The sequence below is a fragment of the Lontra canadensis genome, unplaced genomic scaffold (assembly GCF_010015895.1).
Source record: "Lontra canadensis isolate GAN:19392208 unplaced genomic scaffold, GSC_riverotter_1.0 scaffold28, whole genome shotgun sequence".
Taxonomy (NCBI): domain Eukaryota; kingdom Metazoa; phylum Chordata; class Mammalia; order Carnivora; family Mustelidae; genus Lontra; species Lontra canadensis.
Window position 1 is genome coordinate 19,354,376 of NW_022631022.1, and position 27,810 is coordinate 19,382,185.

The window sequence follows — 27,810 nt, forward strand, 5'->3', positions numbered from 1 at the left end:
CTACCAGTCTAAATTTATGTAATTAAAAAAATATATATTCCATTTGCAGTTGCTAATAATGTAGCAAATCTCTCTCCCAACCCCCTTTATACCACAGCCTTGTACGCATTTCCTTCAAATACTGCTTTGGTATTTAAGTCGTTCACCTCCATTTCCAATTAAGGATAAGAAAAACAACACAGAAATGCAAACTAAATAGCCAGACAACTGCCCAAATAGAAAATATTTCCAAACAGTTGAAATAAGGAGAAAAACATGTACTAAAAGAATGAAGTATTCTATTTTAAAAATTTGGAATATTTTGATTTGAGACAAGTGCAATGAACTGCTAACTATTTAAAGCAAATTCTCGTTTGTGCCGAGGGTAAGGAACTGAAGCCCCAAATCCCTGTTCCACAGTAGTTCTCTGGTGAGGACAAGGGACTTGGGTTGAGAGTTCATTCCTTAAGTAAGAACCAAGCTTTATTTATTTACCAAAAAAAAAAAAAAAAAAAAAAGAAGAAGAAAGAAAAGAAAAAAAAAATGAAAGGGAAAAAAGGAAAAAAGAAAAAAGTTGGGGCAGGGGGGAGAAAAGTTTTACACAAAAGTACTACAACGGTAACTCCCTTTGGTAAAAAGTGTAATAAATGTCTTGTACATCTGTTCACAGGTACTAAATCTGAGCCACATAGAACTATGGTACACAAGAAGCTAGAGCAGTTATGCTAGCACATCAAAGCATATTTCTTTTAATAAAAAATCGACAGTATGTACATTATTTACAAAAAAAAAAGAAAAAGAAAAACCAAGTTAAAATTGTGTGTGTGTGTGTGTGTGTCTGTGTGTGTCAGAGAGTAAAGCTGGTGGATGGCACTAGGGTAGACTAGTAAAGAAGCAGGTACAAAACAGTTCCACGGGAGCTAAAAAGGACGACGGATTTGAACTTGCTGAGGTTGAGAACCAGAGGAGAGTGTAAGGGTGGGCAGCGAGGGATTCGTCAGGAAAAACCCACAAGATGATCAATCCCAAAACCAAACTGCAGGTCCCAGATAAAATCTAATGGGTGATCTAGATGTGCTCGAGTGACCAGGAAGAAAAAGAAAAAGAAAAAAAAAATCAAATCCAGTTTTTTTTCCTTTTGGGGGGAGGAGAGGAGCAGTGACCATCAGAGTTACAATCCATCTGAGCGGTGAGTCCTTCCCCAGTCTGTCAGTGCACGCCCATCCAGTCAAGGTGTGAACAGCGTCTGGCTCCTTCATCGAAGGTCAGGCCCCAGGAGACTCCAGTCTTAGCTCTGCTGGTGTGTGCAAGCGAGCTGCGCGTCTCTGTGCTTGCACGGATTTCCTTCCCCTCCAGGGCAGGCTAACACCTCAAACCCCTTGGGAAAAGTTCCAGCTCCGGCTTCGTACGGTATCCACGTTCCTTCTATGGAGCCCACTTGGTGCCAGGTTGCACCAGCCACACACTGATCAGGTGGCCATGTCCCAGAGAGGCCCAGTGAGGCTTGAAAGGCATCTTCCTTGTTTCTTCAGTGTGCATGAGTGCGCGCGCTCCCCACACACACCCCTCAGTTACCTGCTCCGGCTCTGCGGTTACGGGGCTTTGAACGCTGCGCCGTATTTGACACGGTACTTGTTTATGCTTACAAAGTGCAGGGTCTCTGTGTCACAGGTGGTGGTACAGGGCACCAGGCCCTCCAGCCCCTCACCCATGAGCCACTTGCTGGTCTCTGCTGCCATCTCACGGGGCACATGCTCCTTGGTCCATTTGTCCACCCAGGCCTGGAATCTCTGATGTAGCCGCTTGCTCACACGCTCATGGGACTGCGAAAGAGAATAAAAAAATTGTGAACTAAGACAAAAAACAAAGAAACAAATAAAACCAAAAAAACCCCTCTTCAAATACAAAGCCTAATTTTCTCCTAAAGTAGCAGGGGAAAAGATGTGCGGTCAAGCCTTTGATACTACTGGTTAGTAAGGAGTCTCTGTTTAAAGAAGAAAATTGAAAAGAGGCTAAGAACACAGAGTAGGTGCAGAATTGGGAGCCCATAAAGCCCCTAAAGAAATGTCGACACAGGGTCTTAGCAGAACGAGCTCAGTGGTTCTCATTTTTAGCATTCATTAGTATCAACTAGGGAACCTGATAAAAATACAGATTTCCTCGTTTTCATCAATCTGAATTTTTTTTTTTTAAGATTTTATTTATTTGACAGAGATCACAAGTAGGCAGAGAGGTGGGTAGAGGGGAAGGGGGGAAGCAGGCTCCCCACTGAGCAGAGAGCCCGATGCAGGGCTCGATCCCAGGACCCCGGGATCATGACCCAAGCCTAAGGCAGAGGCTCTAATCCACTGAGCCACCCAGGCGCCCCAATCTGAGTTTTTAAACTAGCAGCCCAGATGCCTCTAATGTACCCGAATGAGACACAACGAGTTGCAGCGATGAGGTCCTTCTGTCAGCATGACAATCCACTTCTAAGTAAGACGGCACAAGGCAAAGAGCTTAAAACCCGCTTTCCCTTCATGGTTATTACCCTGCCCTGCCCAGCAGGGCATGGGGCACAGCAGATCTCCAGGGGAGGTGTATGTTCCTACCTACCCAGCCACCAAATATTTACCAATGCCTATGTGTGAGGCAGAGGAGGAATGCCAAGATGAATCCGGTGCTACCCAGCTCCTGGAAAAATCTGCACCAGACCCACAACACGCAGCGTCATGAGGGAAATCTATTAAATCACCCATCCAACTTTTCCCACTTGAATGACCTCTAGTCCTTTCACACTTCACCAGTCCCAAACACAGTGCTGGATGTGCCCCCAACCCCCTTCCTATCAACAGATTATGCCCCTAAACTGCCCGTTTTCTCAAGCAGAAACAAAACCAAAACCAAAACAAGACCAGGCATCATCCTTGATGTTCTCTTTTCCCTTACCCACTCACATCTATCTGATCATTACCACATCCTGACAACTCTATACCCAAATTGTACCTCTGATCTAATTCTTAGAACTCCTGTTAGCCCGGGTCACCGTCACATCCCACTTGGACAAGAGCAGTCTTTTGAGCATTCTTTGCCTTTCCAACTTCATGCCTCAAATCATCCCCACTGGGATGAACAGCAGTCTAAGCCATCCTGTCGACAACGTCCCCAAGTACTGCAAACAAAATCCAAACCATGGTCTACGAGACTAGTGATGATGTCTCTGCCCACCCTCTCTCTGGCTCAAGCCACACTGATGCTTCTGGTCTCTCACACATGCCGAGTCCTTTCCTCCCTTCTGGCATTGCATTTGCTGGTTTCCTTCATCTAGAAAGCACTAACCCTCAACTCCTCACCAAGCTACATCCTGGTCGTTGTTAAAAACATCCTGGTCGTTGTTCCAACCGCAAGGGTCACCTCCTAAGGGAAGTCTGCCCCCACACAAACAGGGCCTGCATGCCAGCTACCCACAATCGCCTCACCTAGTTTCTCTCCTTCATTGTGCGTATCACACCATTTCATATGCTCTACTTCATGGCTGTGCCCCAGGGCCCGGCACAATCCTGCACCAAAACTACACCAGAAAGCTTTCACAATCGGGGTGGCATGCAAGAACAGACAGAATTCATAAGCAATACCACGTGAAATGCCAAAACTGGGAGGAGCTTTGCTGAGGTGCCACTGGCTGCTGTGGGTTGAACTGTGTCCCCTGCATATCACTGTGTTGAGTCCTCCTGTCTGTATCTCAGATTGTGACCTTAGAAATAAAGTTGTTGCAGATGTATTCAGTTAAGATACAGTCAGACAATAGGAAGGTGGACCAAGAGTCCAGTATGACCAGGCCCTGAAAGGGAGACACTGGACACAGGCACACAGGGAAAAAATGCTGTGTGAAGCAGATGAGGGCATGGGAAAGATTCTCCCTCCCAGCCCTGGTTCGAACCAACTCTGCCACCCGTCAATTTTTGACTTTTAGCCTCCAGAACTGTAGGACAATAAATTTCTGTTGTTTGAGGCACATGGTCTGTGGGCCTTCATTCTGACATCTTTAACAGACTAATACACCTGCTTACTCAACAACTCACCACTCACAACAAGCGGTGGTTTTCAGAAAGGGAGAAAACCAACCAGGACCCTACGGTAGCCCTGGGCCCAGCCGGGGAGGAAGGGCGTGGAAACAGTCCTCGACTGGTTCTTACCTGATGAGCCCGGAGCAAGGCTGTTCTCCGGTACATGTAGTCCTCTGACTTGATCACGTACACCATCTTGTAGGAGTTCAGCTTGAATCTACACTCCAGTTTATCCAGGCTATCCACATTCTCCATGGTCTTCTTGCTGTTTCCTTCCTTCCCTTCCTTTTCCTGCTGTTCCCGACCACGCTGACATTTCCGGATTCGCCTCAGATTCCTACGGAGCAGAGAAGCTCTACAGGATTAGAGCTCGCCCAGATGTGACTTCCCATGAGTCCCCTCAAAGGGGTTCTCCTTGTCATATGCCTTTTTGGCACTTATCATAATTTTAGTTACATAACCAGATATATATGTATATATATATATACACACACACACACACACACACACACATACACACACACACTTTTTAGTTACATATAGTTTTATATTTTTAAAAATATATATACTTTATATATACTTTTAGTGTATATATACACACACACACACACACACACACACACTCTAAACTTAGTTATATATATTAACTATACATCTCTCTCCAATGGTTTCATTGTTAAAAAAAAAAAAGTTTCAAATGCAGAGATACACAGAATAAAAGGCAGAAATCTTCAACCTCTCCTACCTCAGATTCTCTGAATCCCACATGCCCCAGGAGAGGTGGGCACTGACAGCAGTTTTGATTTTAAACCTCCTAAGCCTCTTGGAATTCACATACATAATCACTCCCTATAGTTCTGCTTTGGGATGTTTTTAAAGACTAAAGATCATACTATATATTTTATTATTTTCCGTTTTTCACTTAATGCAAAGATTTCTTTCATTTCACCAAATATTTGTCACATTCTCTTGATCTGCTGCCTTAACTGAAACATCCCTTAACAGGAACCAGTAAGGGCTCCTCACCTGAACCACGGAGCAAAGATGATTATTCGAATGCCTATTTTTTCAATTCCCCCCAAAGACGGTACATAACTCCTGTATCTTATATATATAGTTAAGAGGACAATTCACATGAATGGATGCCCTGGAAGGTATTTAAAGCTGAATTCTCTCCAAAAGCAAGCAGAAGAAAGCTTGTCAGCCACAGTTACACTGTTGCTAACACTTTGCTATGGCAACAAACATTGCTTCAGCGAGTATCTGGTATACGTGTATTTCTGTAGGCCTGCAGTTCTTTGGTCCAAGGACCCTTGGGGGCCCCCAAACCCCCTTTCAGGAGACCTACTATTTTCATAATAATACTAAAACATAAAAATGCTGAAACATATATAAAAAACTTTTTTTCCTATGTTAACATTTACACCGGCAGTGCAAAAGTAATGGTGAATAAAAATTCTGGTGGCACCAAAATGTCCTTAGAAACCTTTATATTCTTCTCAGGCCGTGTTCTGGCAATTAAAAGAGGAAAGTTGAGGGCGCCTGGGTGGCTCAGTCAGTTAAGCATCTGCCTTTGGCTAACGTCATGATCCCAGGGTCCTGGTGATTGAGCCCCAAGTTGGGCTCCCTGCTCAGCGAGGAGTCTGCTTCTCCCTCTGCTCCTCACCCTGCTCATGCTCTCCCTCTCTCTCTAAATAAATAAATCTTTAAAAAATGTTACCGGATATAATCCACATTAAAAACTTTCTGGAATATTCAATCTCTAAGAAAATCTTTAAAAAAAAATGAGGAAAGCTGGTTTCACCTAAGAATGTACATGATGGGGGCGCTTGGGTGGCTCAGTCAGTTTAGTGTTCAACTCTTGGTTTCAGCTCAGGTCATGATCTCAGGGTGAATCAGCAGAGTCTGTTTAAGTTTCTCTCTCCCTCTGCTTCAGCTCCTCCCCGCAGCCCTCTCTCTCAAATAAAAAAAGCTTTTTTTAAAAAAAGACTTTATTTACTTATTTGCCAAAGAGAGAGAGAGAGCACAAGCAGGGGGAGCCACAGGCAGAGGGAGAAGCAGGCCCCTTGCTGAGCAGGGAGCCTGATGTGGGACTTGATCCCACGACCCTGAGCCGAAGGCAGACGTGTAACCAACTGAGCAACCTAGGCATCCCTAAAAAAATAAATCTAAATCTTTTTTTTTTTTTTTAAAGATTTTATTTATTTATTTCACAGAGAGAGATCACAAGCAGGCAGAGAGGCAGGCAGAGAGAGAGGAGGAAGCAGGCTCCCTGCTGAGCAGAGAGCCCGATGCGGGGCTCGATCCCAGGACTCTGAGACCATGACCTGAGCTGAAGGCAGCGGCTTAACCCACTGAGCCACCCAGGCGCCCCAATAAATCTAAATCTTAAAAAAAAAAAAAAATCCTTGATGAAGCAATAAACATATTTTGTCAAATCCTAGTCCCTTAGTATACATCCTTTTAATATGCTGTGTGTTAAAATGGGAACTACACATACGGCACCGTAGTGTGCCAAAGCACTGCCCGAATGGGAAATGGGTCACTATTTTTACCTGAAGGAACAACGGACTAACCATCCTGGAGTACTGGCAGCTATTTTTTCAAAAAATGAACAATAAAGGGGGCGCCTGAGTGGCTCAGTTGGTTGAGTGTGGGACTACTTGATTTTGGCTCAGGTCATGACTAAGGGTCATGGGATGGAGCCCGGAGACCAGGGCTGGGGCTCCATACTCAGCGGGGAGTCTGCTGGAGAGTCCCTTCCTCTCCCTATTCCCCTCCCCCCGTTCATGCACTCCCCCTTCCTGTAAATAATTAAATCTTCAAAAAAAGTGTTACCTGATATAACCCACATAAACAAAAGCTTTTTGAAATATGCAGTCTCTAAAAATGTAAGGAATCTCCAGGCCAAAAAGACTGAGAACCTCAGCTCCAATAGCTGTTAAGGCAAATTATTAGAAACCAAAGTTATAAGGTAAAGTTCCCATACATTTTTATTGCCCTGGCCCCAGAATGATGGTATCAATTAATATTTTCCCCAAAGAATATGAAAGTGCTTTCCTAGCCCACACCCTCCACAGCACAGGTTATAAATCTTTTAAAAACTTGGCCAACCTGGTGAGAAATACGCGGTATGCTTACTGTACTACTCCATAACCCTAGAGACTAAGCCTGTTTTGCTGAAGAGAGGCCTGGCACACAACAGCTGCTCCAATGTCTGCCAAATGGATCAAGGAATGAAGAGGCTGGCAGGACCCTTTTGGCTTACACCCACCTTCTCCATGTTCTGATTAGAACTCAGTCTAATAATAAGAACAACACAGATCTTCCTTGACTTAGGGGTTACAGCCTGATGAGATGTTGAAAATATTTTAAGTCAAAAGTGCATTTTGGGGGCACCTGGGTGGCTCAGTGGGTTAAGCCTCTGCCTTCAGCTCAGGTCATGATCCCAGAGTCCTGGGATCGAGCCCCCAGTTGGGCTCTCTAAAGTGTAACAACTACAATCAAGAATCACTATATAGGGGCCGCTGGGTGGCTCAGTGGGTTGAGCCTCTGTCTTCTGCTTGGATCATGATCTCAGGGTCCTGGGATTAAGCCCCACATCGGGCTCTCTGCTCGGCAGGGAGCCTGCTTCCCCCTCTCTCTCTGCCTCTCTGTCTACTTGTGATCTCTGTCAAATAAATAAATAAAAATCTTTAAAAAAATTAAAAAAAAAAAAAAGTGCATTTTGTCCCTAACCTACTGAATGAGTATCACAGCCTAGGCTAGCCCACTTCAAAGTGCTCGGAAGACACTTTAGCCTACTACTGGTCAACATCCTCTACCACAAAGCCTATTTTATAATAAAGTGCTGCATATGTCATGTAGTTTATTGACTACTGACTGGAATATGCAAACAAAGGGGCTGGATGGGCAGAGCACGGTGCTAAGCATGTCAGCTCTTGCCCCTCGTGCTCCTGAGGCTGACTGGGAGCTGCAGCCCCTGCCCAGCATCATAAGAGGACCACACCACAGATCGCTAGCCTGGGAAAAGACCCAATTCCAAATTCAAAATGGCTTCTAGTGAGTGTGTCTTGCTTTTGTATCACTGTAAAGTCCAAAAATCATTTAAGTCCAACTATCCTAAGTGGGGGACCATCTGTATTGGGATAATACCTTTCTGGAAACCTAAGACCTGGGATTTCAATTCTGAGCTTCTGGGAAGGAAGAAAGCTACTCTACTACAGCACAACCTTTTTTCTACTTCTGCAACTCCATTCTCATCCTCACAGGACCAACAATACACTGCCCATAAATAGGGAGGACATTTTTAAAATTCTGTGAAGTGAATATAGCAGACCTAAGACTGCTATCTTTTATGGGTTCTTTCTACTATCTTCAAAAGAGAGCTCTACTGCATTATTTTTAAAAAATGTAATTCTAGTATAGTTAACTACACAGTGTTGTATTAGTTGCAAGTATACAATACAGTGATTCAACACTTCCAGACATCACCCAGTGCTCATCGTGACAAGTGCACTCCTTAATCCCCATCACCTATGTCACCACGACCCCCACCTCTGGTGACCATCAGTTTGTTCTCTACAGTTAAACGAGTCTGTTTCTTGGTTTGTCTCTTCCTTTCCCTGTGGCTGGTTTCTTCAATTCCACATATGAGTGATATCATATGGTACTTGTTTTTCTCTGACTGACTTACTTCATTTGGCATAAACTCTAGAATACTCTCTACCTACACCCATGTTGTTGCAAATGCCAAGATTTCATTGCTTCTTATGGCTGAGGAATATTCCATTGTATATCACACCCCATCTTCTTTATCCATTCATCTATTGATGGACACTTAGGCTACTTCTGTATCTTGGCTATTAGAGATAATGCTGCTCTAAACATAGGGGTGCATGTAGCCCTCTGACCTTTTTGGATGCTATGGGGTAAATTCCCAGTAGTGCAATTCCTGAATCATGGGGTAGTTCTATTTTTAACTTTCTGAGGCACCTCCATACTGTCTTCCACAGTGGCTGCACCAGTTTGCATTCCCACCAACAGTGCAAGAGGGTTCCTTTTTCTCCACATCCTTGCCAGCATGATGTTTCTTCTGTTTTTGATGTTAGCCATTCTGACAGGTGTTAAGGCAATGTCTTATTGTAGTTTGGATTTGCATTTCCCTGATGATCAGTGATGTTCAGTACCTTCATGTTACCTGTCGGCAATGTCTGTTCATGTCTTCTGCCTATCTTTTTTTTTTTTTTTTTTTTTTTAAGATTTGAGAGAGAGAGGAAGACTGAGCAAGCCAGTGCACCCATGTGTCGTGGTGGGGGGAGGGCAGAAGGAGAGAGAAAATCTCAAAGGAGTTTCCCTGCTGAGTGTGGAACCAGATACAGGGCTTGATCTCATGACCCTAAGATCATGACCTGAGCTGAAATCAAGAGTCGGACGCTTTACATACTGAGCCATCCAGGTGCCTCCTGCCCATTTTTAATTGGATTACTTGGTTTTGGGAGGTGTTGAGTTGTGTAAGTACTTTATATATTTTGGATACTAACTCTTTATCAGATACATCATTTGCAAATATCTTCTCCCAAAACAGCATGGAGGTTCCTCAAAAAGTTGAAAATAGAGCTACCCCATGATCCAGCAATTGCACACAACTGATAAAATGCACTACTGGGTATTTACCCTAAAGACACAAATGTAGTGATCCGAAGGGGCACGTGCACCTGAATGTTTATAGCAACAATGTCCAAAATAGCCAAACTATGGAAAGAACCTAGATATCCATCAACAGATGAATGCATAAAGAATACGTGGTATATATATACAATGGAATACTATGCAGCCATCAAAAGAAATGAAATTTTGCCATTTGCGACGACAGGGATGGAACTAGAGGGTATTATGCTTAGCGAAATAAGTCAATCGGAGAAAGACAACTATCGTATGATCTCTCTGATATAGGAATTTGAGAGGCAGGGCGGGGGGGGTTATAGGGGTAGGGAAGGAAAAATGAAACAAGATGGGATCGGGAGGGAGAAATCCGTAAGAGACTCCTAATCTCACGAAACAAACTGAGGGTTGCCGGCTGGAGGGGGGGTAGGGAGAGGGTGGACGGGTTATGGACATTGGGGAGAGTTATGTGCTATGGTGAGTTCTGTGAAGTGTGTAAGCCTGACGATTCACAGACCTGTACCCCTGGGGCAAATAATACACTAATAATACATTATATGTTAATAAAAAAAATTTTAAAATTAAAAAAAAAAAAAAAAGATTTTCTCCCATTCTGTAGGTTGCCTTTTAGCTTTGCTGATTATTTCCTTTGCTGTGCAGAGCTTTTTATTTTTATACAGTCCCAAGAACTTATGTTTCCCTTGCCTCAGGAAACTTATCTAGAAAAATGTTGCTACAGCCCATGCCAAAGAAATTACTGCCTATGCTCTAAGATTTTTATGGTTCCAGGTCTCAACCATGTAGGTCTTTAAAACCCATTTTGAATTTATTTTTGTATATGGTATACAAGTGGTCCACTTTCATTCTTTTGCATATAGCTGACCAGTTTTCCCAACACCATTTGTTGAAGAGACTGTCTTATTCCCATTGGATAATCTTTCTTGTTTTGTCAAAGATTAACTGACCACATAAATCGTGGTCAGTTTTCTATTCTGACTGGGTTTTCTATTCTGTTCTATTGATCTACGTGTCTACTTTTGTGCCAGTATCATACTGTTTTCATTACTACAGCTTTATAACATAACTTCAAGTCCAGAGTTGTGATGCCTCCAGCTTCGCTTTTCTTTTTCAAGATTTGGCTACTGGGGGTCTTCTGTGGTTCCATACAAGTTTTAGGATTATTTGCTCTAGCTTTGTGAAGAATCCTGGTGGTTTATTGGTAGGTATTGCATTAAATGTGTAGACTGCACTGGGTAGCGTAAACATTACAATATTTCTGCTTCCAATCCATGAGCATGGAATGTATTTCCATTTCTTTGTCTTCTTTAATTTTTATCATCAGTGTTTTATAGTTTCCAGAGTACAGGTCTTTCACCTCTTCAGTTACATTTATTCCTCGGTATCTTATTATTTTTGCTAAGACTGCTGTCAAGGTTGTCACTTAGCTGGGTTCTGGAATCTTGGATTTTGCGAGTTTCCACCATTCCCTAAGCATTAAAAGAGGCTCAATGTACCTAAACTGTTCACAGAAATATGTGGTTTCATCTGAAAACCTGCTTCCTTTCTGGGAGTCTGGAATTTTGGTACGTGTTAGGCAGACAGTGCCTACATGACTACCACCCAATAAAAAACCCGGCACTGAGTCTCCTAATGAGGTTCCCTGGTAGACAGAGTTTCGAACATACTGTCATTTGTTGCTTGGAGGAATTAGGAGCGTCCCGTGCGACTGCAATGGAAGACGGCTCCTGGAAGCTTGCACTGGGTTTCCTCTGACTTTGTCACACACACCTTTTCCCCATGCTGATTTAGCTCTGTACTCTTTCGCTATAACAAGTCATCACTGTGAGTACGACTACATGCTGAGTCCTGTGAGGATTCCTCATGAATCATCAAGATTTGGAGACCGACACACACTCCTATCCAACCCAGGAAAGTTACCGCTGATTCTCAAAAGCTCTCACTTCTCTGATGCCTTGGGGCACATGCTGCAGGTAAGCTCATGCATGAACAGCCACAGAAACCTTGAATTAGTGTCCTCAGTGTCCTTGCTGATCAGCAGACAGAACAACAAACTGAGTAAGCAAAAACCAAGGATCTGAAAGTCATTTAACTTTGTGTTCCTCATCCCTGTGCAAGTATATGCTGCTAATGTGTGACTCAGTTCACTCACCTTGGGAGAAATACTGGTTTCCGTGCCAGGTGCTCACGAAGCTCGGGAGAGGTAGTATCAGAATTCATGTATCGCTCCACATAGTCCGACCAGCGCTAGGGTTATAAACACAAGATGGGGGTGGAGAGAGAGTACAAACACCAGACTCCATCCTCCTTAGGTAGTCTAGCAAATTCTAGGACTAAATTGTCAGAAACCCTTAAATTTTAACATCAAAAAGATCTTTCCATAATGACATACCGTTACTTGGTATTGACATACAGCTTTAAATTCTTGTTATGGAACAAAACCCAAAGTTTGTCTGAGATACTTTAAAAGTTACCAGAAGTTGTAAATGGGTAGAAACTGGCTGACTGACAAATTTTATTTCCCCACAGACGGTTTTGTTAAAGAATAAAACATACAGTGGCAGATGTCTGAAAATCAGTATCTTTCACATTAAAATCTGGATTTCTGGCATCTCAAAAAAATTTCTTTAAAAGATCTGGCAACCAGGAGCCAATATTCCCACAGAACAACCATCTCCCTTCCATGGCCCCTCAACATCACACACAGGGCTTCCGTCTCTCGTTAACTTTACCTGCTAGGCCAGGCCACTCTGTGGAGCCGAGAACTCTTGGCTTTATCAATCCCAATAAAGAGTAAACATGACACAAAATCAACATGATACTGGCCAATGACCTCATCTGTTGTTTCTTATACTTTACGAAAAACAGGAAAGGTGCCAACCATGAGATGTCCTGAGAGATGCCTTTACTGATGGCTAAAAGAGATGGCCATCAACCCTAAGTACCCACCACGAGGCAGCCCTTCCCTTCCACTGAATACATACATGGCTGGAATGGCCTGTACTTGAAGCATCAGGCTCTGACCTGTAATAGGCCTGAGGCTGTCCTGACCTTCTAAGACCATCACTAGGCAGTCTCAGGATAGGATGGCTCTCTAAGCACACAGTTTCTGCAATATACTTGTCCATACCTCTGCTTCTACAGGGTCATCCGAGTTCTCCTCTTCTGTGTCCAGGAGCTCAATGGTCAGCTGAACCTGGCCCTGGCTCTGAATAAACATAAGCTGCAAATAAGAAACCAGGATGTAAACAAAAGACCATCTCCTCCAAAACTATAACCTAGCTGCTAAGGGTTGGGAGGTTGGGAGGCAAGAGTTATAAAGCTTCATTCACTCTAATTGAAAAGATGAGGCAGGTGCTCCAAAGTTTAGGACGCAGGTGATAAAAAAGGCCAAAGTCCAATCTTGCTACCAGCGCAATGAAAGGCTAGAGCAAAAAGTATGATTTCATGTCTCACACCTCCTGTATTAGCTGAGCAATAATCAATGTACGAGTGTTTCAAACTTACTTTGTTCAGTGGAAAGAAATATGACATAAAGCCAGAACCATAAAATGTCAATGCCATTTTACCTGATACCCTCATTTCTTGAACTTAATACAAAAAATGTTAAGCCAATAGCATGAAAGAAAAAAGAGAAGGAAAGGAAAGGAAGAAGGAAAGAGAAACTTCTTTAACTAAAGTGAAGTGGAAAACATCAAACCCAACAGAGAGCAGCAATTCTGCTCAATTCTACTGCCATAAAGATTACTACCCAAGGGGGCACCTGGCTGGCTCAGTTGTAGAGCATGTGATAGTCGATCTCTGGACTTCAAGTTTGAGCCCCACATTAGATGCACAGATTATTTAAAAATAAATAAAATAAAATAAAATGACTACCCAAGCCATCATACACACTGTGGCCTAAGGAACACAAAGCATCAACATATTAACAAAGTTATCTGCTATAACGGTTATCAATCATATTAAAAGTTCTTAAAATTCTGAGTTCCAACATTTGTATGATTTTTAAAAAAAATTCGTATTTAAAAGCAACACACCAGGGCACCTAGGTGGCTCAGTGGGTTGAGCCTCTGCCTTCGGCTCAGGTCATGGTCTCAGGGTCCTGGGGATGGAGCCCCGCATTGGGGGTGCGGGGGGGCGGTCTAAGCTCAGCGGGGAGCCTGCTTCCCCCACCCCTGCCTGCCTCTCTGCCAACTTGTCATCTTTGTCTGTCAAATAAATAAATAAAATCTTAAAAAAAAAAAAAAAAGGCAGTACACTGATTAGAGGCTAAAACAAGTCATGCTTTGCACAAAAGAACTATCAAATGGTGGTGGCACATGGGACTTCCCCTGTCAGAATCCCAAGATTTTCAATGCCCTTATCCTAACAGCTTACTGCAGATAAGATCTCTGTCCGAATCACATGGAGAAGATCAAAGCTTACAAGAAGGCTTGAGAATCATCTATTTCAACCTTCTATATTTTACACAGGAAAAAATTTAGAGTTCTCACTTCTCAAGGCCACACAGTCAGTAAGTAAATAGGACCAGAAGCCAGTTCTGCTTCCCAGTATTCTTCCAGAGAAGCTTTAAAAATTCCAACCTGCTAGTAAAATGTAAAACATGACAAGAGCGTAATACATGCAACATAAATACAAATATAGTTACTTCCAAAACAGATATGAAAAAACTGTCCCTAGGAGTTTGCTTTTCCCCACCCAATCCAAGATGACCTAGAGTGTCAAGATTTATCCTACTGCTTAAGGAAATAAAAATTAAGGAAATAAAAACTAAGAAAATCAAATTAAAGTGATACTGAGAAGACTGTCTCCTCTCTACTTAAAACTGAACTTAATTGCACCCCCCAAGAGCTTAGAGCCCGATGCAGGGCTCAATCCCAGGACCCTGGGATCATGACCTGAGCCGAAGGCAGAGGCTTTTAATCCACTGAGCCACCCAGGCGCCCCAGAGAAAACCCTTTTTTTTTTTTTTAGTTTTTTTTTTTTTTTTTTTTAGATTTTATTTATTTAGTTGACAGATCACAAGTAGGCAGAGAAGGAGGCAGAGAGAGAGGAGGAAGCAGGCTCCCTGTTGAGCAAGGAGCCCGATGCGGGGGGGCTAGATCCCAGGACCCTGGGATCATGATCTGAGCTGAAGGCAGAGGCTTTAACCTACTGAGCCACCCAGGTACCCCGAAAACCCTATTTTTAAAAGTACATAAAAAGAACCAAACAGCCCTCCCAAACACAGGGTGAAGGATATGAATAAGCAATATACAGAAAAGGAAGCAGAAATGGGCAATGGCAGAGAACAGGGAAATACGAATCAGAATAATATAATTTTCTAGCTACCCAAATGGCCAAATTAAAGAAGTTTAATAACCCAGTGTTAACTAAAGATGGGGAAATGAATGCTCTTATGGAAGTGCACCCTAGGGGAGCCTAGGTGGCTCAGTCAGTTGAGCATCGGGCTCTGGATTTCGCTCAGGTCATGATCTCAGGGTTGTGAGATCAAGCCCTCCACTGGGCTTGGGCTGAGCATGGAGCCTGCTTAAGAATTTCTCTCCATGGGGGCGCCTGGGTGGCTCAGTGGGTTAAAGCCTCTGCCTTCGGCTCAGGTCATGATCCCAGGGTCCTGGGATTGGGTCCCGCATCGGGCTCTCTGCTGAGCAGGGGGCCTGCTTCTCCGTCTCTCTCTGCCTGTCTCTCTGCCTACGTGTGATCTCTCTCTCTCTCTCTCTCTCTCTCTCTGTCAAATAAATAAATAAATAAATAAATATATTTTAAAAATAATAGTAATAAAAAAAATGTAACATTCAGGGATGCCTGGGTGGCTCAGTCGTTAAGCATCTGCTCTCGGCTCAGGTCATGATCCCAGGGCCCTGGGATTGAGCCTCACACTGGGGTCCCTGCTCAGCGGTAAGCCTGCTTCTCCCTCTCCCGCTTCCCCTCCTTGTATTCCCTCCCCCACTTTCTCTCTCTCTGTCAAATAAATAAATAAAATATTTAAAATATAAAATAATGTAACATTCAGGGATACTTGGCCGGCTCAGTTGGTGGAGTGTGCTACTTGTGATCTCAGGGTCCTGAGTTCATGCCCCACATTGGGTGTGGAGCCTACTTAAAAAAAAAAAAAAAAATTGAAAGAATATATATATATTTAGTTAGTTATTTAAAATGTAAAATACGCACATCCTTTGACCCAGTGATTTCATTTCTTGGTCCCCACCTCAAATTCTAACATATGTGCACTAGGATACAAGCAGCAGGATATAGCACTATATGAGAAAGTAAAAAATGGAAATTGTTTTAATGTTCATCCTGAAGGGGATGATTTTAAGATTTTATCTAAGAGACAGACAGAGAAAAAGGGTGAGCATGGGGAGGGCAGAGGGAGAGAGAGAATCTCAAGCAGACTCCACACTGAGTGTGAGACAGATATGGGACTCATCTCACGACCTCAAGATCATGACCTGAGCTGAAATCAAGAGTCAGGTGCTTAATTAACTGAGCCACCCGGGTGTCCCAGGAATGACTGTTTTTAAACCTATGGTACATTTTTAAATTATGGTACATTTTAAAAAAAATTTTTTTTTTTAAGATTTTATTTATTTATTTGACAGAGAGAGATCACAAGTAGATGGAGAGGCAGGCAGAGAGAGAGAGAGAGGGAAACAGGCTCCCTGCTGAGCAGAGAGCCCGATGTGGGACTCGATCCCAGGACCCTGAGATCATGACCCGAGCCGAAGGCAGCGGCTTAACCCACTGAGCCACCCAGGCGCCCAAATTATGGTACATTTTTACTCTTAAGTACAACAAAGCAGTTGAAAAAATGAGCTCAGTCTATATAAACCAAAACACAGAAATTCTAAACCATACTAAGTGAAAAAACCACAATGTAGAATATATATACTAATGTCATTTATTTCATATACATACACGTATGTATGTAAAGGCACAGAAGAGGGTCTGAATGGATACGGAGAGCCAAATGTCGCTGAGTTCTTAAAAAGCAGTGTACAATGTATGTACAAAACAAAATGGAGAGGAGGCTGGGACTCAGGGTTGGGCAGGGGATCTAAAGGGCTGCTTAGGCTTAATGTTAATCATATCAAATTTTATTCTCCACATGCACATTTTAAAGGATCACTGACATGATATAATTTTTTTGGTTACTAAGTCTTTGTTTTTGCTATTCTGGCTGCTACTCTGAAAACTATTCTTATCCATAGGGTGAGTCTATCCATCCCTTCACAGGCCTTCACCACGCAATGTAATCCATTGTTAAGTCACTGTGCTTGGGGATGGTAATTCTGCTCCCCACGAAACAACACACACTGAACTTCTAACAAACATTTATAGGTTTAAAACTCAGAAGAAGGAAAACAAAAACAAAAACAAAAAAAAAAACAACAACCCTGAAAAGCTTAGGAAATGTCCTTTGTCCTGCGAAGAGTGCAGGTGATGGACTAGAAACTACAGAAACAGCTGAAAGTAGAAGCAGACAACAAGTGGACAATCTGGGGTTGGATCAGTCAAGTACACAGAACACACCCAGTAAGGATATGTTAGCTCTCTCTGCTTGGCCAACTACAAACCTTATTCTGGGCCCCTGGAACCTGCCCTTCTTATGTAAATACAAACAAGTTTTGTTCATTACATCTCTGCAGTCACAGTACACATAGTTTTATTCCCTTTCACCTGATGTAGTATTTTTATAATTTATGATTAACTATTACTGGCTGCAAAATATGCCACCTGGCATTCACACAATGGGCTGCTAGTAACCATTCCCACAGTGGGCTGTATATCTAGGTCATTCCCAACTATTTGCTTTATTAACTAGCAACAACAGTGCGGTAACGGTGGAAAATGGAACAACCTAAATGGCCAGCAAGATAGTCACAATCCTCCATAAAATAGGAAAAGATGAAGACCCAGGTGTTGCTAAGTAAGCTAAATAAGTTACAGACTATTCTGCCCAGTATACTCTCTTTCAAATCCAATAAAAGCACAGAAAAGTCTACAAATGTGTCATCAGTAATTATTTCTGAGAAACACTACAGGTGATGATTTCCCCTTTTCTCTGCATTTCTTATCTTTTCTACAAAGATCATGGATTATGTGTATTAGCATATTTATTTATTTAAATTTTTTGGTGGTCTCTACTCCTAATGTGGGGCTTGAACTCATGACCCTGAGATCAAAAGTTATATGCTCTTCCAAATGCACCAGCCAGGTGCCCCTCTGTACTAACATTTTTAAACAAAGCATTATAATATTTACAAAGCATTATACTACTAAAAATATTCAGAGAGAAAAGGACAGAATACAAAATTGTAGAAATCATATATAACAACTTTTTAAAATATAAGAAAGTAACAGATCGTCCATGGGAGAATTTACTTCCACTTTTCCATGTTTTTCATTCCCTCCAGTGAGCTCAGAGGAACTCTAAGAAGTTCTAGGAGTGGCATCACGGCATCAAAGCATCCTGATTCGGCTTTGATTTCTGATGGAGATCATTCCAACAACTTATACAGTCACCAGCATGGTCCTGGGGTACATGAGTAACTCTCACCTTAAAGCAATTCTCATCTGACATGAGTTGCTCAGCCTTCCGCTGATACGTTGACTCCAAAAGACTCCTGGACGTCTGCGTGTTCAGCTGACCTCCGGTGGCCCCATTATTGTTTTCTGCCAGGTAAAGGTCAGTCACCTGCACACAGATTTCATCACTCACGATGTGCTGCAGCTGGAATCAAGCAAAGGCAAGTCATCAGTGAACCAAGAAAATATTTCTCCCTTTCATACAGTCAATCTTCCTTTGACAGTTCCAGTCACTCAGCTCAGAAAGGTTTTTTGGTTGATTACTTTAGAAAATTAAACACACAAAACCAGTATTTCATATTCTTGGAGAATAACTAAGCCTAAATCTTCAACAGTATCACTGGTCCTTGAGTAAAGCTTTCCTATCTATTTAAACGCAAAACTGGGGCACCTAGGTAGCTCAGTAGCTTATGTGTCTATGTTAGGTTCAGGTCATGATCCCAGGGTCCTAGGATCAAGTCCCATGTGGAGCTCCCTGCTCAGTGGGGAGCCTGCTTTTCCCTCTCTATTCCACTTGTGCTCTGTCAGATAAATAAAATCTTAAAAAAAAAAAAAAAGGCAAAAGCATAAGCAGCTCATATTACTGTGCTGCTTATTTCAAGTTCTAAGGAACTGTAAAACAATTTTACATGAAAGAAAATTCTCATGGATTCCTGTTTTTATGGTGCTTCTTTACCATTTACAATTTGCTTTCACTCCCATTCCCATTTGATCTACACAACTACCCTGGGAAGGAGGCTGAAGGGGGTGCCCTGTTACACAGGAGACAACTTTCCATTTTAGATGAGAACACTCACTGTGTGCCAAGGTGAGGACAGGGTCTGTGGAGAACCATGAAAGCAAGATCCCTCTCTATATTCTCAGCCTGAGTACAAAGTCTGACACTCACTAGGTATTCAAGAATCGGCTGCTGAAATCACTTACCTAGGGGCTCTCAGCTGAAGGAACAGAGTTAGGACTAATTTCAAGCTTCTTGACCCCTAGGCCAATATTCTTTCTAATACATTACTTATTTTTCTACTCAGATAAAAAATATAGTACTTAAATTGTAAATGTTTATTGACTCAATTTCAACAAAGGTCAATCACTACTGACTGCTGGTAATTATTGAGAATATGTTGTTGTTCTTTTCTTTTTCCTAAAAATTTTGTCAGAGAGAGAGAGTGAGCACAAGCAGGGGGAGCGGCAGGCAGAGGGAGAAGCAGGCTCTCTGCCAAACAAGGAGCCCGATGTGGGACTCGATCCCAGGAACCTGAGATTGTGACCTGAGCCGAAGGCAGACACTCAAGCAACTGAGCCACCCAGGCACCCCATGACTCTGTTCTTAAACTATCTGATGACTAGAAAGTTGAACCGAGTTTCCATTTTCACAGGTCATGACTATATTTTTCTTTCTTTCTTTTTTAAAGATTTTATTTATTTATTTGACAGAGATCACAAGTAGGCAGAGAGGCAGGCAGAGAGAGAGAAAGGGAAGCAGGCTCCCTGCTGAGCAGAGAGCCCGAAGCAGGGCTCGATCCCAGGACCCTGGGATCATGACCTGAGTGGAAGGCAGAGGCTTTAACCCACTGAGCCACCCAGGCGCCGCCCATGACTATATTTCTATTGTGGAATAAAAATTCCCTCAAATGAAACTTCACTCATAAAAAAATGCCAGAGAATGTAAAAAAACATATACAAGAAGAAAGCAAAATGTTAACTGCAATATCAATTTGTCTATTTTACTTTAAAATTCTCAAAAACCACTAAGCCATTCTATTTTTAGGAAGATACATCCTTTTTGAAGTGCTAGTAACTATGACAACTACTTATTTTTAACATTTAAAAAAGTCTTAAATGACAAGTATGTGTATTTGTAGATAAATGGACACAGTACAAGGTCAGAAGGGTGACTGATCTGACAGTGGTAGAAAGGCCACCAACTAGAGATGGTTACATTATAATTAGTCCACACAATGGGCTCTCAGGTGGCCAATAAAATAATGCCTATGATAACCTGATAACATAGGGAATAGCTTAAGATACACTGTTGGGGGGTAGGCAGTGTAAAAAAAAGTGCATCTAAAGCATGGTCCATACCACGTAGACCCTTCTGGTTAAGACCTTCTTGCTGAAATAGACATGTCACTGACTCCCCATCCACACCCTCTTCTTGGCTATCTGGCCCCTCCTAAAATCTTTGAAAAGGGCAGCCCTATAAAATCAGGGACAAATGGAGAGGTCACGCTCCCAAGCTAGGCTGCTGAGATTCTCCTTCTTGCTAATTTGAAATGACACAGTGAATGTGTTTGGTAGACTTTTTACAGACGAGTATCTAGATGGAAAGGTCAAGCAATGCTGGGGCCAGAGGCACCGCCATGGCAAGCCAAAGCCCCAAGGGGCCGGAGAAGCCTGGACTACATGGCCAAATGTCCATCTGCAGAGAGAAGCATGAGAATGAAGCAGATTTCCAGGAAGAAGGCATGCAGGAGAAGAAAAAAAAACCAAAAGAAAAAAATAAAAAACCCAAAACCCAAAAAACTTCCCAGTACAATCCCTACATTGGCCATTTCCTGAGTTCTGTACTAGGTATCTGTGAGACCACCTACCGTGTTCTTAAGACAAATCTCTATTAAACTACAGCTGATCCTTGAATAACATGAGGGGTGGGACACCAACCCTCCACACAACTGAAAATCTGCATATAACTTTTGAACCTGCCTCAAACCTAACTAGTCACATACTGTGGCCGATAAGCCTCACTGATAGCAAAAACAGTCAATGAACAAATATTTTGTATGTTATATGTATCATATACCATATTTTTACAATAAAGCTAGAAAGTATTAGGAAAATCCTAAGAGAAGATGCTTTTACAGTGTTACACTGTACTTATTGAGAAGAATCCAAGTGTTAGGGGACCAGCGCAGTTCAAAGGCCTGCTGTTCAAGCAGCAGCTGTACTCTGGAAAAGGTAAACGTATGGCTTAACCTTGAAATATATGTTCTACCTCCAGCCAGCAATGAACTCTGGCGGAACATCAAACAGGATAAGGAGAATGAGAGGAAATATGCCTCCAACTAAGGAGTAAGGTGAGAAGCATGAACATATGTTTTAAAAACACTGGATTTGGGGGCGCCTGGGTGGCTCAGTCAGTTAAGCATTTGACTCTCGATTTTGGTTCAGGTTGTGATCGCACAGTTGTGGGACTGAGCCCCACACATCAGGCTCTGTACTCAGCGTGGAGTCTGCTTGAGATTCTCTCCCTCTGCCCTTCCCCACCCCGCCCCCTGCCACACGCACACGCGTGTGTGTACACGTGCACGCGTGCTCGCTCTCTCTCTCAAATAAAACCATAAAAAACAACAACACTGTATTTGGGTTTCTGGACAAAACCTATTTCTTAAAAAGATTAGACATTATGCATTACTGACTCAAAATCATAACCAGGTGCTTTTAATAAATGGATAATTATATCTATTGTTTCCAAAACCAATCTCAAGCTTATGAAAGTTAATTCTACTGGATTTTTAAAGTTGCTGTGTTGCCAGTGTGAGAGACTTTACTTCCACACTGGGATGCAGAAGCACACGATAACTGGAGTCTTTATTTTACATATATCCAGATTTTCCATATATTTAGATTTGTTTGTACCCACATAATGATTTCCATCAGGAAGGCCTCTTAAAGTCTTTGACTTCCAGGAAAAAAACTGAATACCTGACAACCTTCACGAAGATGCCAAGATTCAGTTATGCGAAGTGTTCCTCCTTGACTCTGAGCAGATCCTGCGAAAGGGCACAGAGCCATGCGTCCTTCCAAAATCAAGGCAAAAAAAAAAAGCCTGGGTACTTGCAAAGAATTCCATATTTTACTCCAAGAAAACACTGAGCAACAAGTTTTTACTCCCCATAGTGGCAGTGAAGACTCAAGAACTTTCTTTGTCAAGTTTTCACTTTAAAAAAAGTGACACACCAACAACATACTCTGATCCCTTCGGAAATTCAGAAGTCAAGGCAAAAGTGGAAACCTGACTATGTGCTATAAATGATCACAGCTGTAAAGAACATATTCACAAGCTCCTAGGGTGCCACAGGAACACACCACAAAACCAACCAGGAATCTAAGTCAAGCGGAACCTCAGATAGGGATAGTATTATAGAAGATGTATAGAACCATTCCCGCAGAAGGAACTCAAAAGTTAAATGAGCCAAGTACACAGAATCACCAACACCTCAGACATGGAAGCGCTCCCCGCTGAGACATCCCCACTGGGTGATCAGGTAAGAGCTGGGCCAGGACCAGGGCTCGCTCTACATGTAGGCAGCAGGAGAGGGGCAACACACCCGGGCAGTGCTAGGCTCTTTCAACTGTGAGGGGCATACCGAGCAGAGCCAAGGACTCCATTTAGCGGCTGAAGCACTCCTGCTCTGTTAACACGAGTGATCTGACATCACGTTAACCTCCCCCTTTCTGCTAGAGAGCCATACGTCCATAAACGTTGCTTGAGCAAACTGCCCTTTTTTCTCCAAGAGAAATCTTGCCTTTTCTCTTTGCCTCATCCATCTTTAGGTAAGGACCTCTTCCCTCACCAAACCTAGCCTCCACCGTGCCCTCACCTGTCTGACAATGCTCTGGATTAGTTTGTCCATGGTGAAGGCAATGTAGGCGTGAATGGTGAACATCTCTCTCAGCGAATCTTCGTACTGCGACGAGTCTATGTTGCCATCGAGCAGGCTCCGCACCATGTCCAGAAAAGCTGGGTAATAATCTTCTACGTCAACATCCACTGTGGGAGAGATGGGAGAGATAAGGCCTTACCCTGCTATGAAGAGGTCAGGAGAGACGTCAGGGTCAAACCCCGAGCTGGCCTAAGGTGCCTCTGATGGAAGAAGCCTGGGTAGTCAAACATACACACCGCGTCAGCTGTAGGCAGAAGTGCCATCTGACAGGCGCTACAATGGCCAGTGCTGTCTATCAGAGGACAGTGACACTGCAACTTTAATGGGGGCTCTAACACTCTACCCACGCCAGAGAAACACTTCATTATAGTACAATGGGCTCTGCCGGACAGGAGAGCAGAATGTCCCAGGGAAGAAGTTTCTTCAAAAAGTTGCTGGCTCTGGCGCTGAGAGAAGAACCTGCCCTCCCAGCGTGCAGAAAGCATTCCTCACACGGGTCACTTGCTCATAAAGCTATTTCAATGAAGCATGAAGTGCAGATGAGAAAAGGCAGACAGCACCGCACTCGAGTGCTGGGAAACCCCTCAGGAACAGAAAAATAGGAGCGCAAATTAAATCCCCTATGAATAATGAAGTAACCTGCATTTGTCAAAGTCCTTCTGTTTAAAAATGGATTCCCAACGTTGTACTTCACAAATTACATTAAATGATCTATGCTCGCTGCGCATGAATCACTTCAACCAGCAGCTAGAATCTTATCAGTTGTTACAGAGACATTCACCTGGCAACTTGCAGAGTGCAAAAAGCAGCATAAAAGGACTGTGCCTTTAACTTATACAAGACTGATTTACTGATCTCTGGAACTGGCAATCAAGATGGTGGCATGAGGGGGTCACTGGGGTGTTGGTTATACTGGTTCTTGATCCAGAGGCTGGTTACACAGGTGTGTTCACTTTGTAAAAATTCACTGAGGTACACAATTTGGATCTGTATCTTTTTCTATATGTATGTTGCACCTTGATAAAAAGTTCACTAAACTGAAAAAAAAAAAAAAATTACAAGAACTCTTTTGTCCCTGCCATCTGGTTACCCATTTTTAAAGTCTATACAGAGAAAACAGGTGGGGAGCAAAAGCTAAGTCCGTTCTCCATTTATCTGAAGTGTGATGGGCTCATCAAAGACATGCAAAACAGAGCATATGGTTTAAAAGCAACTGGCTTAACTTTCACCACAGAACTTCACCTTGTTCAGACCCAAATCACAGGCATGGGCTGTGCTACCGAGAGGCAGATGCTTTCACACCAGAATAATGCTGGGAGCACAAGCCAGACTTGTGCCTACGAGTTATGATCAGTGTGAGGCTTGCTGTTACAGCTTAAGACCCAACAACATAAGCCTCAAACCAGGTTAAGTCAGTGATTGAGACAGGATTAGACTATTTGCTCTCTGATTTCTACCCAAGCAGATGGTATCACCACTCTTGAGATCCAGAAGCTGTCTCTCTCAAGCTAGGATTGCGAGAGAAAGGGTTTTAACATTAATATCCAGGGTCATTAGCTCTTCAACAGATAGAAAATTAGGGCCACATGTGGGCTTCTTAGAGCAGCAAAAGCTTAGAAATTTTTTAAAAAGATAATTCACTCCACAGATTGGCTATTTCTTCAAGGGTACAGAAGAAAGGCTCCACGGAAAAAGTTTTTGGCTCACAGCTCAAAAACCTCATTTATGAAAGGAATAGTTCTCTAGAAGCCAGCAACAGAGAATCACGTAAAGCACATGACGGCTTCCTCAGCCCGCATTTATTTTTCCTTCTCCTGTGTTCTCTATCTTCATTCTTGTTCTGTCTGGTCCACTGTCTCACACCGTCTCTTGACTTCCAATCTCCTTTCCATAAACTATTTCTATTTATTAAAGAATGAGCCATGAACCTCACTGGCCAAGAAGCCCTGCCCACACATACCTGAGAAAATTCGCATCTGCCTGAGGCATGAATAACTCCGAATTTGTATTCCATCATGGAGCAGAATGGACTGTGACATTCCAGCCCCACCCTGTCCTTTAACACACTCTGCAACACCCTAGGGATCTGTCATTTGGGAAACTGATGGTGAGGGACACCCGCTCCCCAGGTGGCCACAGCAGCAGCTACTGAATGGCCACAATCCTAGCATCACACAGGGAGCTTCCCTACTCAGCCCAAGCCTCCCAACAATTCTACAAGGTATTAAGGAGCACCTCCATTTCGCAGGTACACAGGTTTGGGGAGCTGAAGGAAGGTCACACAACCAGTCAACTGCAGAGCTAGGATCTGAACCCCGGTCAGATCCCCGGCTCTAAGGCCTGCCTGCCTATGCTTGACGTGTGAAAGGCGGCAGTCTCGCGTCTAATTCAGCTCTGAGGTCCCTCAACCCCTCACATCGTCCAGAAACCAACAGTCTAAGCACTCACTAGGTTCTTTGAGACGTAGCTGGATGGCAGGGCTGTCGCTCTTGTCTCGTTTTATGCCTAGCACTTCCCGTTCCCACTCTCTCTCTCGGTTTTCTTCTTCAATCTGCCGTTCGGCCTGGGAGCAAATCCGCAGCAGGCGCGAGCAGAGGATCTGGTGCAGCCGCATGAAGATATACCAGTTGTTATTAACATAGAAGAGGTTGTACACTTCATCCATCCCCCTTAGCTTCTGAGCTGCTGTGTTACTAAACAGTAGCTTGGACTTAGGGGGACTGCCCCCAACACCATTGTGCTTCTTAGCTGCCCCTGTGGCTTCATCTACATCCATCTCTTCTTCTTCCTCTTCCTCCACATCCGAAAGATCACCTCTCTGAGCAAAGAGCAGATCTGGAATGAAATGATGCATGATTTGCTTGATTTTGTACTTGTCCTCCTTCTGAATGCCTGTCTGCCTCTTCACGTGGTGGATAATCAAAGCAGCGGCATCTTCCAGGATCTGTTTGTCTTCGTAGGCAAGGGAGAGGTGTGGGCCAACGGGTACACCGGCATTGTCTTCTGTAGCCTGCTCTTGCCTCTAACAGGAGAGAAACGCAAAGTATTATGTGACATGTGTCCAGCAACAACAAACAGACCTACGAGACCACGCCAGCAGTCCATGCCACTACTAACCACAGTGGCAACCGTCTTCCAACCCGCAACTTGCAGAAACAGATACAGATAATGGGGGAGGTGGTCTGACACCAAGATACTGGTATTTTCTAGACTGTGAAGACTTACTGGGGACAATGGGACAAAACTGGGACCATCTTTGAAAATTCTATGTTAGTATTTATGGAGAGTACTACAGGAGGTCCAGGATTTGAGGTTTCCAATCTGGGGTGGGGGTGCAGAAGATGACAAATCTAACAAAACTGGCAGAACAGGGATGCTTACTGAAGGTTACTTAAGAGCTCATTCTACCACTCTCTTCCCCCCTTCCATCTATGTTTGACATTATCATGATAAAACACTTTTTAAAAATTCAAGATCACGTAACTTTTAGGAATTCTCAATCATACTGTATTTATAACTCTATCCATACCCCATGACTGTGAGCCCCAAGAGAGCAGGATTAATTTCTTAATCATCACTATATCCTGCCTCCCAGTACTATATACACTCCTGGTAAGTATGCCAAATAAAGATTAGAAAGTATCTGGGGATTAATGATGAGTATTTCAGTTGTGGGAAGCTAACAGGGGCTACGTGAATGAAGACGAGGTACAGTTTTGAGGGAAACAGGACAGTGGTAGAGGGAGGCGGGAGGCACAGACAAAGCCAGGATGGTAAACCGGGAAACCAGTGTAGCAGCTTGGGAGTAAAGGTGAGGCTTACAGTGACAGAATCAGGAAGAGAAGTCTGGGACAAGTCTGAAGCAAGAATCAACATGTCTCAGAGGGTCTTGCTTTCATATGCCAAAGGTAATTTCCAGGAGTCCAAGCCACACTGAGCATAAAGACTGGGTCCTCTCACGGATATAAAACGTCCAGCTCACCTCATCATAGATGCTCTCAATCTCGTTAAGCAAGCTCTTGGACCTCAGGACCTTGGTGTCATTCTGTTTAAAGTTGATGCCCTGGTGGTCCAGTGACTTCAGGTAGTATTTCTCATTTTGCTCTCTCCAGACCTTGTTAAAGCCTCTCTGGGCTTCTCGCCATTCTTCCTCTTTCATCTTCAACCTGGGCAGGGCAGGGAGGGTAGAAACAACAAGACATGGGAATCCACATGTGGGAATTTTAAGGGAGAGAGTTAAAGTCCTTGGATTTGAATCCTCGCTCTGCCATAGTAGACTGTTTCCTTATTGAGGAAATAGGGATAACAATACTTACTCTCTAAGGGTTTGTTTTTTATTTTATTTTTTAAAAAGACTTTCTTTACTTATTTGAGAGAGATGGAGAGTGAGTGAAGACAAAGCACCAGCAGGAGACAGGGAGAGGCAGAAGGAGACTCCCAGCTGAGCAGAGGGAGGTCTCGAACCCAGAGTCCCGGGATCTTGACCTGAGCTAAAGGCGCATGCTTAACCAACTGAGCCACCCAGGTGCCTGTCTAAGGGTTCAGAAGTGAGAAATGTGTCAGACTTACTTTATTTCAAAAGTCAAAAGATACAATAGGTCAAAATTGTTGGCAACTTGGGATACTGTTACTCAAATTGTTATTCAACCCAGGCTTGAACTCTGTTACCTGAGGAACTGACTTATCCAGGACTTATTTTGGGGAGGTAATTTGTCCCAAAGTCAGAAATTTTACCTAGAATAGTTATTTCTCAACAGCATTCCACAGAATACACTTGAAAAGGGGGTTCACTTCCTTGGCCAGCTGAAACAAGCACATCTCTTTGCAGCAGGACTTCTAAGAACATTCACTAC

The 27,810-nt window shown here is 43.2% G+C and overlaps 1 protein-coding gene across 3 annotated transcripts in view; it reads right to left on the reverse strand.

Moving 5' to 3' along the window:
* Positions 1-522: 522 nt before the first annotated feature.
* Positions 523-27,810, reverse strand: part of SIN3A (SIN3 transcription regulator family member A) — a 73,003-nt gene continuing 45,715 nt past the window's right edge. For all 3 annotated transcript variants that reach the window (XM_032865101.1, XM_032865098.1, XM_032865100.1), the window contains 8 exons: positions 26,940-27,123; positions 25,406-25,979; positions 22,895-23,064; positions 18,268-18,441; positions 12,838-12,930; positions 11,860-11,954; positions 4,155-4,362; positions 523-1,802 (listed from right to left, as the gene is read on the reverse strand). In XM_032865101.1, the coding sequence (XP_032720992.1) occupies positions 1,572-1,802; positions 4,155-4,362; positions 11,860-11,954; positions 12,838-12,930; positions 18,268-18,441; positions 22,895-23,064; positions 25,406-25,979; positions 26,940-27,123 (1,729 nt within the window). In that variant the 3' untranslated portion in view covers positions 523-1,571. The remainder of the gene's footprint in view (positions 1,803-4,154; positions 4,363-11,859; positions 11,955-12,837; positions 12,931-18,267; positions 18,442-22,894; positions 23,065-25,405; positions 25,980-26,939; positions 27,124-27,810) is intronic.